The sequence below is a fragment of the Lepisma saccharinum genome, chromosome 2 (assembly GCF_977018435.1).
Source record: "Lepisma saccharinum chromosome 2, izLepSacc3.1, whole genome shotgun sequence".
NCBI lineage: Eukaryota > Metazoa > Arthropoda > Insecta > Zygentoma > Lepismatidae > Lepisma > Lepisma saccharinum.
The window spans coordinates 23,846,605-23,862,613 of NC_139230.1; the positions used below are offsets into that span (position 1 = coordinate 23,846,605).

General features: G+C 36.5%; 1 protein-coding gene across 3 annotated transcripts in view; it reads left to right on the forward strand.

Annotated features, from left to right (window-relative positions):
- The first annotated feature begins 817 nt into the window (after positions 1-817).
- LOC145983954 (uncharacterized) overlaps positions 818-16,009 on the forward strand; it is a 69,737-nt gene continuing 54,545 nt past the window's right edge. For all 3 annotated transcript variants that reach the window (XM_083117158.1, XM_083117159.1, XM_083117160.1), the window contains exons 1-3: positions 818-1,051; positions 12,066-12,146; positions 13,699-13,778. In XM_083117158.1, coding sequence (XP_082973284.1) covers positions 1,024-1,051; positions 12,066-12,146; positions 13,699-13,778 — 189 coding nt within the window. In that variant the 5' untranslated portion in view covers positions 818-1,023. The remainder of the gene's footprint in view (positions 1,052-12,065; positions 12,147-13,698; positions 13,779-16,009) is intronic.

Below are 16,009 nucleotides of genomic sequence, written 5' to 3' on the forward strand. Positions count from 1 at the left end.
AGCCATCTGGATACATGCCTATTTCTAATCTGTGTGCCTGGGTCTCGCAGTGCGGTCTTGAATTCGTGGACTGGAAGTGATAATCTTTCGAACTGCACTTCGACTGCAGCGCCAAATAATGAATAATGGATCAGAAACTTGGACAGTTGCCACTGCTTACGGTGTAGGTTTTACCCGTGTAAGGTAATAAATAGATTTATTATTAATTTTTATAACCGCACGATTCATTTATAAACACGCTGTATATCACAGAGCATTTGCAATTTCAAACAAATGAACAACAAGTCCACTTGCCACGTGACCAAGCCTGCAACTTGGCGTGTTCTGCCCTGTGGTCTAGATTCCTCATGAACTTGGCGCTTTCGAACTACACTAGGTGACGTCACTTCCGTCAAGACCATACTTCAAATCTGCACTTTGTACCTTTCGGACACAGCCTATGTATGGACACGTGGTAAAGTATCTTTTTTAGAAGTAGTCCTAATTTTGCCTTCTTTCCCGGAGTTTGACGTTCTCTTATTATGAATACTATGCCAAAAGGGGGAAGGGGGATATATCACCACCAAGCACACTTTGGGCACGCCACTGGCGTGTATGAGTGTTTTTCAAATTATTGACCACTAACGATGCTATGTGTTACCCTACATATAATATACTATCTGATAATAATATGTAATGGATATTCTAACACAAATGAATAAAAGGAAGTGAATCCACAGAGATGGTGGGGAAACAACACTCCGGTCTCTGGTGTAAACTATGTAATTGCTTATTATTAATGTCTCGGTGCTGGATTGGACACAAGTTAGATATTCCACTTGTGAAGAACACCCGCTTGCTTGCTTCTCCGCCATATTGAAATTGTAATGTTTTCAAGAAATGTGGTGTTCTTTTTGTAAAGTAATTTGCGTTGTAAAGACCAGTGCGGAGAGTGAATTGTGAACTTATAACTAATGTGAATGATAATACTTTCATTTCGTGGACTGTGGGTGGTATATCCACCGCTAGCCTCATGGTTTTAAAATGAGTGAAGATAATCAAGAAAACAGAGGTACGTTCGGTATTCTTGTGGACGCTTTGCATATTTTTAATTGTACGTTCTGGTTTAACTTTGAACTTCGGGCATGGTTTCAATATTTGTTTCTCATTTGAAACTAAAGACTATCCTAGTAAATTTGCTTAAAAGTTATGTGCATGTACACGTAGCACCAAACTGTTAGAGAGATTGAGACTTGGATTTTTGTACTAGTAGGTGGAGATGTTGCAGAAAATACGTATATTTGCCTGTGAAGTTAAATAATAATATTACGTCTTGATTTCATCATTGGGGAAGATTTTGGATATGATATTTTAGTCCCGTGTCCGCCACTCCACCCTCTATAATACAACAATATTCTGCACTTGAACAAGAGTTTTAGGGGCCGGTGACACACTGTACCCCCTCGAGTATTACGTCGATTTTTTCTTAGTCGACAGGTTTCGATGTTTTACGTAATATAAAAGTGGTTCCAGCTTGCGGAAAACACAAATAACGTAGATATTTGATCCCAGTATCACTCACATAAGTAAAACAAACTTCTATTCCAGACTAGTTTCACTACTTTTTTTTCCGTAAATATTCCCAAGCAGCAGCAATTAACACTCTTGCTCCAAACAACTATTTCCAATGTGAACAAATAATTTTTTGTATGTACTTACCAGAGATGGGACGAAGGGAAACTCGGCAGAAAAATATGGGGCCGTTTACCCACTGTACCCCCTTGAGAATTCGTCGATTTTTTTAAAAAAAATTACAGATCTCAATGTTTTACGTAATGTAAAAGTGGTTCCAGCTTTAGGAAAGCACAAACAATGGAGATATTTGATCCCAAAGAATGGCCCATGTAAGGTAAAACCTGCAATTTCGGAGTATTTTTGCCACTTTTTGTTAGTAATAACTTTGTATGCACACTAAAATAGCGAAGGAGCACATTGAAAATAACTATCAGTACCAAATCTAACAATCCTAACCTTTTTTTGTTATAATTTATTTGAAATTTGATTAAAAATTTCGTTTAGTTTTACTTGTTTACCTAATTGTATATTTTAATTAATTTGATTTGGAAATTATGATTCTATTAGTATATTTAATTAATTAATTAATTAGAGGAAAAAGGCAAAATTTTATTCTCCCCTGTTTATCAAAAACATCTTTACCTAACTGTAAAATTATAGCTGCTGTTGTGGAAAGTCGTTTGGTTGTTATATTCACTTGCTCAAAGCCTTCGTGCTGTTCAGCTACATGGTAAAGTAATACACTAAAACAACAGACGAACTGTACTTCACAATAAAACATTTCCTAGAGCCAAAATCAACTGAAAACATTCATAAGCAACAAAACCTTCATAAACCATGCAAGGTATTTCACTTTCTCCAGGGGGTACAAAGGCTCCCAAAAATAGACTTGCATGTTACATTTGGAACACCTAAAGTTGAATTGCAACAACCCACTCTCCGCTTGCTGCCATATTTTCAACTTCATGCCTACATTCCTACAATAGGTAACACTTTGGTATAGCGGAAACGGAATTCTTACTTTTTACATAAGAAAGTACTTATGCAAATAGTTTTCTTTAGCATTGTTGAAGTTCGGGAATGTAGTTTTGATCCATTTTAATGCGAAATCATGTGTTTATCTGTGAAAATATATCTCCGATACGTTATTGCTGCTGCCGCAATTTGCTTTCTGCACGTGAGCCCAATGTTCCATGTGTTACATGACGTAACCCCCAGTAAGTGTTTCAAACCTCTGTGTTTTCACTATAACATGACGTGTCGAGTATTTTTAATTTTTAATAAAAAAAAAAAAAAATTATGCTTGCCTAACCTAACCTTACGGGAAATGGTTGGTGGGGCTAACGTCAATGGTTTGCAAGGTATTTGCATAATTTGAAATGCGAGCACGAAAGTATCTATTTTTCGGTGAACAAGGTTGCAACACTGCATAAATCGACAAGACACTTGCACAACATGCGATGAACCAGTGCACTATCGCCATAATGTGTGTTACAGAATTGAAATAACAAAGAACAGTAAGTACTCGTAAATGTAAGAAATGGACATTATTTTCATTAGAAATTCATTATTACACCTAAAGAAATGTTCCTCAATGCAGATTAGTACGTTATCAATGTAAAAAAGTGCGACATAAATTATTTATAGGTGTTTCACCTATACGAAAGTAGTATCCTGCCAAAATATGCAATAATATGCAACACTGCCCAATATTCATTTTGGTTCACAAGCACTTATCATACTAGAGATGCACACCCACATTCCAACAAAAACAAAGGGTACTAGTTTACTATCCTTCGGACAGATTTCTTCATTTCTACAGAAGAAACTACTTACCGTAATAAGTTCCTGTAGTATTGTCTAACATCTGGAAGGTGTTTTGTGTGATGTGGGAATGTTTCATAGCAGAAATTCAACCATTGACGCATAGCCCCACGAACCATTGATACATAGCCCCGCGAACCATTTCCGGTAAGGTTAGGTAGGGTCACAATAGGTTACAATAGTTAAAAATTGGTTTCGAAAAAAATATGCATAGCCCCACGAACCATTGACACACAGCCCCACAAACCATTTGCGGAAACGTACGTTCTTCAGTTACAAAAACACTTTTTTTTAAAAAAAAATGATCAAAAAACGTGAATACATGTTAAAAAATGATCCGCGAAGCATATAGGTAAGTACAAATGTCAAAAATTGACGAAACTCAGAAGTTATAGGTGTCCGAAGGATAGTAAACATTTACCATTATGGTCTTAGAGTGGTCACCCTGTAATTCCATCTTGAGTATCCTTCTGTCCTGGTACTCTTAGATTCTGCTAGTATTGCTTTTTCTTTACTTTGTTTGCCCCCTACCCCTTTAATTGATTTCCATCCAAGGGGAAAGTCCAATAACCCCCTGCCCCCTGTGGTTGCGACACTGGCTGCCACTATATTTGCATGAAAAATTGTAAAATTGCAAGTTTATATTTTCATAGGTTATATTCTCAAAAGTCTGAGTACAACTTTGCAATAAGCTGTAGATTTTAATTTTAGTCTGCCGAATGTTGTAATTTTAATCTTATTATTCTTTTTTCTTTCACTAAAAAATCATTTGTAGGATATGCGTAGGACAGAATTTGCAAATATATCGAGAATATTACTCATTATCATGGTCACTATATTTCCACACATTTTGAAGAGCATATTGAGCATCTTAGTGAAAGGAAGAGGTAAAACAATGTATGTAAATTAAATAGCAAAGTATTACACGTATGCTTTAAGATTACGGGCAAGTGGGACCAATGTGCCAAATGTTGTGGGTTCTGCCAGATCTAGTGTTGCCAGACATTCCTCTTTTATCTTTAACTTTGCTTCTTCTAATTGAAGTACAGTAATATCCAACATTAAACAATCTCATTTGTGAACTTAATAGTTAGTATACACATGTATAATAAAATCTGTTTTGTTACGTGAAGCCTTGTTGAAACAAGACTGGAGTCAATTTTCTTGGTTCTCTTCCTGCATCAAACATGAGTCGGGCACATCGGCAAACATGCCAACATAAGCTTTGCCTTCCAGTAACGAATTGTTTCATAGTTCTAAAGTTGATGGCAAGCTGTTGTCAATGGAAGAGTATGATGAATAGTTTCTGCGAGGCTCTTCCCTGCTCTTTCTTCCGTGGCACTTGTTGCCAACTTACCTTTTTTGGAGCTACATCTGGCTCTTTCGTGCACTCGTTTGGTTGTGAACTGGGGTGCTCGCATTCATGTCCCACTGGCTTCAGCCCACATAGACCAACTTTTGCCGTATGTACAGGAAAGTAATGAGACTGGGTCCAGGAAATAAAATTTATTGATCCAATTGGTACAACTTGTTAAAATTCTTCAAAGCACTCTCCTTGGCTATCGACACACCACTGCCAGCCCGATTTCCATGCAGCGCATGCCTCCTGGATGTCAGCTTCCGACAACCCCCTCAGAACACCCGTCGTTGCTGCTTGGATGCCTAAAACATCATCAAAACGGCGACTTTTCAAGCTTCTTTTGAGCTTGGGGAATAAAAAAAAGTCCACTGGGCTCATGTCGGGACTGTATGTTGGCTGCGGCAATGTGGCAACGCCGATTTTAGCCAGTAATGATGTCACAACGAACATGGTGTGACTCTGCACGTTATCGTGATGGAGCTTCCAGCATTTGGCACCAACTTTGCACAAATCTTGCGCATGTTCAAATTTTTACTAACAATTTCGTGCACCACTCTTTTGAGTAGATTCAGTTCTTCGGCTATCATTCTCACACTGAAACGACGGTCTTGGTCCAAAAGTTCCTTCACTTTGATGATATTTTCATCTACAATACTCATCGAATGGCATCCAGAGCGTTCGTCGTTCTCCACGTTTTCTCGTCCATTCTTGAATTCTCCATACCAACAGAAAACCTGGGCTCTTGACAGAGCTTGATCCTGGCAGGCCTCCTTGATCATGGTGAACATCTCTGCAGCAGTTTTTCCAAGCTTAAAGAAAAAATTATTGGCGTATTGTTGCTCAAGCGAACGTTGCATTTTGAGCTTCCAAATATCTCGATGTAGTTTTTAAACACTGTTCGTGCGATAAGCGACTCTTACTTTACCAGAGCTCGGAAGCGACTGATCCGGGTAGCGTTGGTTAGCTAAGACCCCCCACCACGAATCCCGCTTGTGGCGGACACGCTGTTGACGACTGGAGTGCCGTGTGGTGGCCAGTCTTATTACTTCCCGGGCAAACCCTGTATATACATTTTGCACATGATATTGATGTGATATTGTTATGTTGGCTGCATCACCCCACCCCTTCTTACCTGTCTGATGTGAAGATGACATGATATTGTTATCCGGGAATACTTTATTTTCAATTTCATATGACCATCAGTGTATTATTGAGGTGGGTGATTCTGCTGGATCTAGATCTTGAAAACTAAGAATACATGTTCATCACTTTAAAGTTAACAGTAATAGCAGTGCCCCGTCCATCCCGTTGACACCTAAAATTACCCTAGGAAGCATTTTATCCAGTCTTCGTAAATCTAACTCATTGAAAGTCAGTTTTATTTAAGTTGAAATTTAGCTTCTTTTTTATGTGCTTGAGGTTTGGCAAAACTGCCAGGATGGCTGTAGGAGCATAGATTAAATAACCAATGGGAGATTCGTTCTCTTTGTTAAATTCTGTGGTCTTCATCCACTAGCGACAACTAACTGTTGGAACAAGAGTTACTTGTATCCCACTGTTTCTCTTTTTTAACTCTAGATGTCAGTCTGTTATAAAACAAGAAACTGGATATAAAATGCGAATATTTTTTCGATCTATCATGCAAATACACTGATATTTTACCATAAAATTTATCTTGAACCTGCCATTTGTTTATTTGTTTAGGGAGTCTGAATGATTTATACATACAGGGAGGTTATTTAAGTCTTTTACCGTGAGAGTGTTGGCTGCTTGTTGGCCAAGTCATGCAACAGGTCCCGGCAAATTGCGTTACAGGAAGTCCGTAACAGAAACCGCTTGCTTTGTAATGTTTCCACTTTTCACAATTACTATTGAAATAAGCACGTACCTTGTTGCAAGGATGCTGGAAAAGGTGTCCTCCTAAATACAAATATTTTTGGCACCTTATATCTGACATCTAATCTTAGATTAGACATCGCTACTTTACCCTTAGTTGACAGAAAGGGAAAACAGCATCCCGGCGCATAAAGCAAACCAGATGCGTAAAATTATATTTAAAAGTAATAATAATGATGTTCACTAACCTCCTGTGTTATAAGAGATGTTGAAAATGACCTCCTTCAACAGCAATACAACACGTTTCTTAGGTTCAAGAGATCCTGTCTCTCATAATGGCTTGATCACTTTTCTGCGAGAGTTTGTTTTCATGTAATTATCGTACATAAAAACTTTTTGTTCAAGACCATATTTGTTTAGTGCCATAACTATTGAATGAATAACAATTAACACACAATAAAGCACTAGCACTGAATAGCACATCAACTCAATAACATAGTATAAACAACATGCGTACTGATAAACGCAAACAGAAGTGAACATGAGCGTGCACTCACTATGTCTGGTAGCCGACAGTGTTGCCAACGATTTTTCGGCAATGTCCCTACAACTGACCAAATGTCCCTACACTAAGTAAAGCGACTAAAAAAACATCTCATGAGCATGCAAAACAGAAGATAAAATATACACATTTACTTACCAAATCTTTCTGCTCGGTGCTTCCACAATTAATGAAGGAGTGAATTGACAATACAGTACCCCTCCCCGATTTTTGTAATATATCGCATACTCACTAATTGAGGCCTCCTAATCACGAATTTGAAGTTAAAATTTATAGGTCACATGTAGAAATTGCAAAATAAGCTAAATTGAGTGGTCCGCGATCGGCATGATTGCTCATTATTTACCGGAAGATTTTGTGTTTCCAATACTTAAAAAATATATTACTACAACCCCAAATTTTAACTATGTTTGCCTAACCTTACTGTGAATGGTTCATGGGGCTATCCGTCAATGGTTTGTGGGGCTACCTGTGCATGGTTTTTTGACCCCAAATTTTAACTATGTTTGCCTTGCCTAACCTAACATTACTGAGAATGGTCAGTGGGGCTATCCATGAATGGTTTTGCGCTAATTGTGATTACGAACCAATAAAAAATCTTATTTTTGTATCACTTTAACAGCAAACGTTCATCATCAAAGATGCCATTTTCGTATCTTGCAATTTTACAATTGATGCACTGTTGCCAAACTTACCTGTGATCAAATCAGTCCATATATTCTTCTACATCGTGATTGTCACTGTCACATGTAAGCACCTTCTTTGGGCAAAATACCGAAATCCATAAGTTTATTAATTAGCCCACGGCCATCCTCCTGCACACTCCACCTAACAATCTGTACAACATTAACAACTTTTTACTGTTCTCCTCGGCCATTCGTACACGATCCACGCTCTCCAAGTATGAGATCAACAGTGTGGCAACGCTCTTAGACAGCGTAAGTAATTGCAAACGTCAAGTGTTCATATCTACAAATATGGATGGCTACCATACTTGTATACGGAGAATCATTGTGAGAATTGAAAAGCTTATTTTACAACTTCTACACGTTAATGGACAATTTTTTCACCTCACCCCAACATGTTAACCTGAGATAAATCATCACGACTAATTATTTCGTGAGTGTAAGACGTAGCATAGAAATTACAGAAGGGTCCGGTATTGTAAATTCTTGCCTTATGAATAACGTTGAGTCGTTTACTGTTGATTATGTTATTTGAAGTCATACATGCTGCTGCTGTGAAGATATAGATCTTGGTTGGTGATGTTGTATTTCCTGCAGTCTTGAACAATTCTGGTCCCATTTTATTTTTATTTTTTGTTTTTGTATCACTTAACATTAAAAATATTCTTTCCGTTTCAGCGTTAGAATGTGGCAATGTTAGCACTATTTTCGCGAGAGTGGAAATGTTTTCAAACAAGAACTTGCCTTGAAAGTTCTTGGTAACCGATAACATGTTCCAAAATTCTGATGGAGAATTGTTAGGTTTTTTTTTTTTCCACTGGTGAGTAAGCTTTGCACCTTTGCACAATAAAATGTTATTTTCCAAGATTGAAAAAAAGTCCCTATGTTTTCCCTCATTTGGCAAAATCTGTCCCTACGCCCTATGCATCACTGCCAATAGGTGTCGCATTCGTGCAGTATGAAGCACCATCTCACGGCTGACAAGTACCCCGATAAGCTGCTGGTGCTCTCGCGACAACTGAGGATAAAGTAGCGATGTCTAATCTAAGATTAGATGTCAGAAATAAGGTGCCAGAAATATTTGTATTTGGGAGGACACCTTTTCCAGCATCCTTGCAACAAGGTACGTGCTTGTTTCAATTGTAATTGTGAAAAGTGGAAACATTACAAAGCAAGCGGTTTTGGTTATGGATTTCCTGTAACGCAATTTGCCAGGATCTGTTGCATGACTTGGCCACCGAGCAGCCGACGCTCTTGCGGTAAAAGACTTAAATAACCTCCCTACATATATATATATATATATATATATATATATATATATATATATATATATATATATATATATATATATATATGGAGCTATTGGAATTTGAAAGAATTTTTGCTGTTCAGTCGGTTTACAATCTTTCACATGGCAACAAGTTATGTCCACAAATCATACAGTTGACAAACACGAAACATATAATTGGGACAGGGACAAAGACAAGTAAATACAATCATGTTAGAACAAGCATTACGATGAATAGGCAGCAATATGAAGATTTGACTTAGTTTCGCTCCAAGCACGATGTTCGAGTGCACCAGCTGGCAGCCACACTACAAAAGACTGTAACAAAAGCAGCTTAGACAAAGCAAAGGGTCTTTCTTATTGCACAACTTGCTACCAATATTTCGTTCTGACTTCACCACGGAAAGATTTCATTGTTACGGTAAATGGTTAATTTGTGAGGTTAGGCTTGTTAGGTTTAGTTCTATGAAAAAAAAAAAAAAGGTAAAGTGCCCTCCTGTGCTATGCACCATGCCATGAAGGCGTATAGGGGGTGTGGGGTTAGGCCCCACACATACTTGATCACGGCCGAAGGTGGGAGTGATGTGTTGTCGTAGTATAAATAATGCATTTTCAGGGTATTTATGCTAAGAGAACCGAATCTGACAACATAGTCACTCTGCCTCTAACGTCAGACCACTAAGTTGGTAGTGCATTGTGCAATAAGAGAGGCCCTAGAAGAAAAGGGAAACAGGCCTCCACTGCCATCTAATCAACATTAAAAAATGCTTTCACTTGCAACATGGGCAGAAATTCATACTCTCTCATATGCCAGGTTTTTTAAGTAGCAGTGCCCATTCGGATGATATTGAAATAGATGCACAAGTGGTGCGAAACTGTAACTCTTGCCCTTAAAATGAAGTTTTTTTAGAACATCTATTGGAAAGGTTTCTTAGGAAGATCTCCAGAACCTAGCAGCATTAACAACATGTGTTTTCCATTCCCATGCAACAAAGTGTTTTACGAGTCTTAGGTTTGTTAGTAGTCCAAAGTGTTTCAAGAGTGTTGACTCTGTTTGTACCCCACTTTATTCACAAGTAGGCTAATCGTGACTGGCTCTGCAGGGTGAAGTGGGATCTGAACCACCGTGTGCTCAAAGTGGAGAGTAGTCTGGGGGATATCTCCCAGCTAGAAATATTTACGCAAAGCATTCCCCACCTGTCCATTTGTCCCTATTTTGAAACAGAGGAGCATCCCACAGCTAGTCCCAAGGTTTGACCAAACACCCGCTTATCTAAAAGTTTTGACTTTAACACTGCATCCACCAGGTATCAAACTTGACACACCTTGATTACATGGGGATGAAGTAACCAGTACACCAACAGTAAGGTGACAACCTCCATGGAGGGGTGGTTAGCTCAACATGCTACGGGTCCCAGGTTCGAATCCCGGTCTGGTCATGGGTGGTGTTTGTGGGTGTCCCTTTGTTTTATCACTTATCCTCATCTTCGTGATTAGACAAGAATGCTAGAAAATGAAGTAAAATAACTGAAATCAATCAGTCAAACAGGGTGATGCAGCATGTGCATTAAGTAACATTGAACTTCTTTCTGAATAAGAAACACGATAAATTTATCAAGTGTTTCACTTCGTAAAAGTAATTATTTATTAATTCACTTTGATTTTATTTGCCCTCGGATGCTTTAACTGAGATGTGAGAAAGTGACCTGTACACATTTGTAAGCTTGCAGTCCTAGGTCACTTCATAAAACATGAGACATGGAAAATTTTTGGAAATTTTCATTTCACAGGCCATGACAGATTGATTCTGTACAGGATTTCTGCATATATGGCCACCACTGATTTCACCAATTGCACAGTCCTTAAAGTGCATGGTTGTTCCTGCCTGGACCTGTCATTCACTGTTCCAGGGTCAATGAAAGGCTGGATAATTCAATACACAAACCTCTTGAAGATTTCAAAGCCTCTGGAGAGTCCTGAAAATTTCACCTCCTGACTTCCCTATTTTACCCTATTTTATGGAGTGCTATAACAGCCATATGTTTTTTTGTAAACTCCCCATTCTATCATGGAAGCTAAACTCAAAGGTTCTATCACTTCTGTAGCCAACTTGCAATGATTCATGTGTTCATTCTTGCTGGGGCAAGTTGTTGACTTTGAACACATGGTGAGGAGCCACCTTTCAAAGTTGTGACGGTATCAATGGTGCGACTGGATATATGATGTGTTCGAAATTTATTTTGTGCACTGTAATACATTTTCAAAAACACACACAAAAACCTTGATGCTCCTATCAGTCAATTTCTGTTCAGTTTCCCTTCTCGTTATTGCTTTTGACATGTGAAGTGAATATTCTAATAACTTTGATTTTGTGTGATTTTAAGTGGGGTGTTCAGCAAAAATATTGTGACCTACTTATGCACATGTTTAAATATTAGAATTGAATTGCCCTAATGACTTCGTCTGGAAAATTTTGGTTCTTTGTCTGGAAAACTTGGAAAAGTCGGGGAATTTTGTTGTTATGAAATGGTACACACACTAATATCCCATGTGTTGTAAATGCAAAATGTCATGGTTATATGTTTGTTACCCTGAGTGTTATGTACAGAATTGGCCACATATATGAAACCAGGAGTTTTTAGTTGGAATCCAAAATATGAGACTTTTTGTGGTGTTTGATTTTCAGTCATATGATGCAAGAGATCAATGTTAGATACAATGGCCTAGATAAAAGAATATGTGAAATTCTAGGTTCTCAGAAATATACTTTTCATTATGTACCACAATTCCTGAAGATTATAAATAATAAGTGAAAATATTTTTTTTTTTAAATATATAAACCAAGAACATTTACTAAAGCATTCAGCAGTACTGGTAAAGTTTATCTTTTGAATAGTTTGTAGTTGATAATGTTATACATGTCTATATATATATATATTTTTTATCTATTTACAGGTGAAACAGAAGTAAATGTGCTTGTTGAAATTCTTGACAATTCTTCGGATGTATTTGATGAACTCACTGAGGAGATTGGAGGTGAGAAATTGTTACATTAACTGTGCACACTTTATACTGTGATGTGTTATTTGTGGTAAATGTGCTGATGGGAATGTTTTTCTTTATTCTCAAGGTTGTATTTTGGAAACATGTTCCTTTGTACCCTTTGTAGGTGTTTATTGCTTTGTATTTTATACTGAATGTGCTGAAATTTTGGCCACCGATGAATTTGATGATAACTATACACCATAGCTTCATTTTCCAAAATATAGTTTTTTTAAAAAATCCATCAATGTAACCAGAAGTGTTCTCTTGTATCCTGTGTACTTATAGAGTAAAATACTTTTTAAAGAATTGCAACATTAATGGCCAAACATTATTAAGAAGATTGTTGTCCTTTAAGTATTCTGAAAGTTTTTTTGATGTATGGCAAAGTGGCTGTATGATATGTTCAAATGCACAATTTTTTCTTTGAATGAAAACCTGTTCCAGTTACCTAGTAACATATTTTAAAATGAGGGTAAATTATCGATTCAGACTCCATTGAAAAGTATGTGCTTTAAAAGCAACTTTTTGACAGATGTGCAACATTCATGTTGCATTTCAATTCCAGTATGACATTCATATGTATGTAAATGAAAATGGCAAGAAAATGTGAACAAATTATTAACAGTTGCTTTGGAAATTTGTTCCCATTAAAGTCATGTGATGCTGGGACAATATGTTAATGCCACCCTTTAAAGATTAATAGTAAAACTGCAAATGTTCAAGAAAATTCAGTAGTGTTTGTGTGTGTACTTCACATCTGATGGATTTGTATTTGATTTTCACTTCATGTATGAACTGTATTATATACAGGGTGTTTCTGTGACAATATTACAGACCTGCAGGGATGATGGAAGGGAACAAATGCAACAAAATGAGATAGGGAACCCTGGTCCGGAAATGCCCCAGTCAAAAGTTACAAGCAAAAACCTTCGAATAGCAGTCAACCATGTAACATGGTCACAGAAACACCCTGTATAATGCATTCTATTGTATCTCTAATATTAGGCAATAAGCATGACCTTACAACTATTGTCTAAATAGTTACTTTATTTTCTAAATTAATTCACTTTTAGTATCTTTTACATTTTTCATGTAAGGTTATCCAAGGTAGGGATATTGAATTTTCTTTTGCATCACAACTTTGAAGAATTTCCAAGTTTGTATATTGCTAGAAGACATTAAAACCCTTTTTTATTACTCCTGCATTTAGTGTAAGCAAATTAAATTAGTAGCCACTCTAATGTAATGTTAAAGTGAAAATAAACTTTATTTTCAAACTGTCATTGCTCTGGAGGACTTGGAAAATTTATTTAATTGCAGTGACTAATTTTACACACAAGTGAAGGTTTTTTGAAACTGGTGCCTTTTTTTTTTTGACAGTTGTGTAAAGGAATTGTTAATGATTGAATTTATTTCTTATAGTCGGCTATGGATGTGGGTTTGTGGTACAGTGCTCACAAAAATATTGTTAAAAATGTATAATGTACTATCTTGTTCATAGGTTGCAAATTATTTCAAGTAATCATTTCATTTTTTTTTACAGTGAAAAAGGACACCGTGGGACGGGAGATCATTAGCACAGTTGAGCAGCAAAGGGTGGAAAATACAGTAACTATTAATAGGGTAAGTTATTTTTTTGAAAGAATGAAAAAATCTAGTTATATGAGGGGACTAATTGACTAAATGGGGTTCAATTGAAATATATGCTATATAGTTTTATTACTGAGTAACATTTTAACCCAGAAAGATGTGCGTGGCGGATATTTGACCGCAAATTTCTTTCTTTACTTGCCTTTTTGAGCATTTGTGTTGGTTTTGCTCCTTCCCCCCAACTTATCCATGCTGGACAGTGGGGGATGTGCTGGCTAGCCTTCTGCCATTTAAAGGGCACAGTACAGTTTCATCTGCAGTGCTTTTGACTGTGCATGCTTTCTCGTGTTATAGATTTAACAATATATCTTTATTTGATTTTCGTCTATACTTATGAACCTGGAAGAAAAAGTTCAAATTTATGGGCTTCAAAAAGGAGGAACAACATGATAAAGAGCTTGGAAGGCAATTTGAAAGAGTAAGATGACACCTTTTTGGTCATGAAGAACGTAAATCAAAAAGAAAGAGAATGCACTCTACACATGGCATGAACAGTCTTTTTTTAATCTGTGGAATGTGCAAATGGAAATTTTGATGGGGACGAAGAGGAAGTGGAGTAAAGATATGAAATAAATTTAAGAAAAAAAGAACTGGAGTAGTAAACGTAGAAAATATACTACATACCTTTTAGTATCATAATTTTGATCTCTCTAAAACCATTGCATTAAACTTATATAAAATTATGTTTGTTTCAATAATTATATTATATTTTTGCAATAATGTATATGATCAAGAACAATTACCTATTAAACTTTGATAAAATCACGTTTGTTTTGCCTATTATATTCTTGAAAAAATAAATAACAAAACATACTTTAAGAAGTGTATGAAAACAAAAATTAACTGTATCTGCTATATGCAACATACATAAAAGAAATCTGAGCCCGATAGAGAAAAACCAGTAAACAGATTTGAAATCAGCGGAAAAAATACTGTAAGAACCACCTTTTCTTTCCAATTTAACAGAGAAAAAGTTAAAAATTTGTTTTCCAGTGTTATTAGACAACTGACAAGTACACTGTTTTCACAATGTGAAAAATATAAACAATCATAATTTACACTCTGCATTATGCATATGCGTAAGAGAGATTTCACACTGAAGAGACATGTGTTGTCGCTTGGAAGCGAACCCTCAGTAATCAATGGAGCCTTTTGAACTGAAGAGACACTGCAAGATGCATGTGTCGCATGTCACTTATGTGTTTCTCGGACTGGTCTGTTTTCTCAATACTGTACATCGTGTCGCCTCAGTTTGATGTTCGCGTATGCTTCACTCCAACAAGCTATATTTAGACTAGAAGAGGGGCCCAACCAGAGGCCTTACAACATGCTTGAAGCTCGAATTTGTTGATATAATAAAGTATCGATATGTACAATGTTTTAAGATTTAAACACAACATCGCATTATCAGTTTTTTTGGTGCAGTTATCGACTGTAATTTGCCTTCAACATCATGTAGAGAGGCTGTGTTTTGGCCATTTAGGACGTGACTGCTTTTATTTTTTAAAAAAAGCCAGCATATTTAGACATGTTAGTTCAAAATAATGTTAATGCATGTATAAAATCTTAAATACTGGAAAGATGTTTACAAGGAAAATTCTTGTGATCCAGACAATGATTTTAAAATATATATATATACCATGACATGGTTTCACAAGGGTTGAGAACCATTTCTCTAATGTTTAGGTCTTTGCTTTATCTAGGCTGGAAAATCTAGCATATACAGTTTTGAGTTCAGTGCATATGATTTCTTTGTTTTCTCATGCACAACATGCCTCTCCCTAGTTTCATTAACTTGCACAAATTTTACAACGTGATTTATATTTAACATTGTCTCTTGTTACATTTTTCTTGGTGACTAATAAACTGATTGATGCAATTATATCGGTATCATCATGCGAACTGAGCAAAGAAACAAAGTGTCGCGTGCACCTTGTCTCTTTGGTGTGAAACACTCATGTTGCGTGTATGTTCGGTATGAATTCTCCCTAAATAAAATGCATACATGCTTTTGGAAATTAACATTTAATTTGCAAAAATTATCAAATTCAGACAGATGGACTTGTGCCCCTATTACATTATCATAGTTATTTATTTACTTGTATATGTCGTATATATCCACTAATTATAGGTCTGTTACTGAAAGTGGTTGGTTTATTTAGTTTGAGAGTAAAATTGAAGTTTTTGATTAAAATGTCATGTCA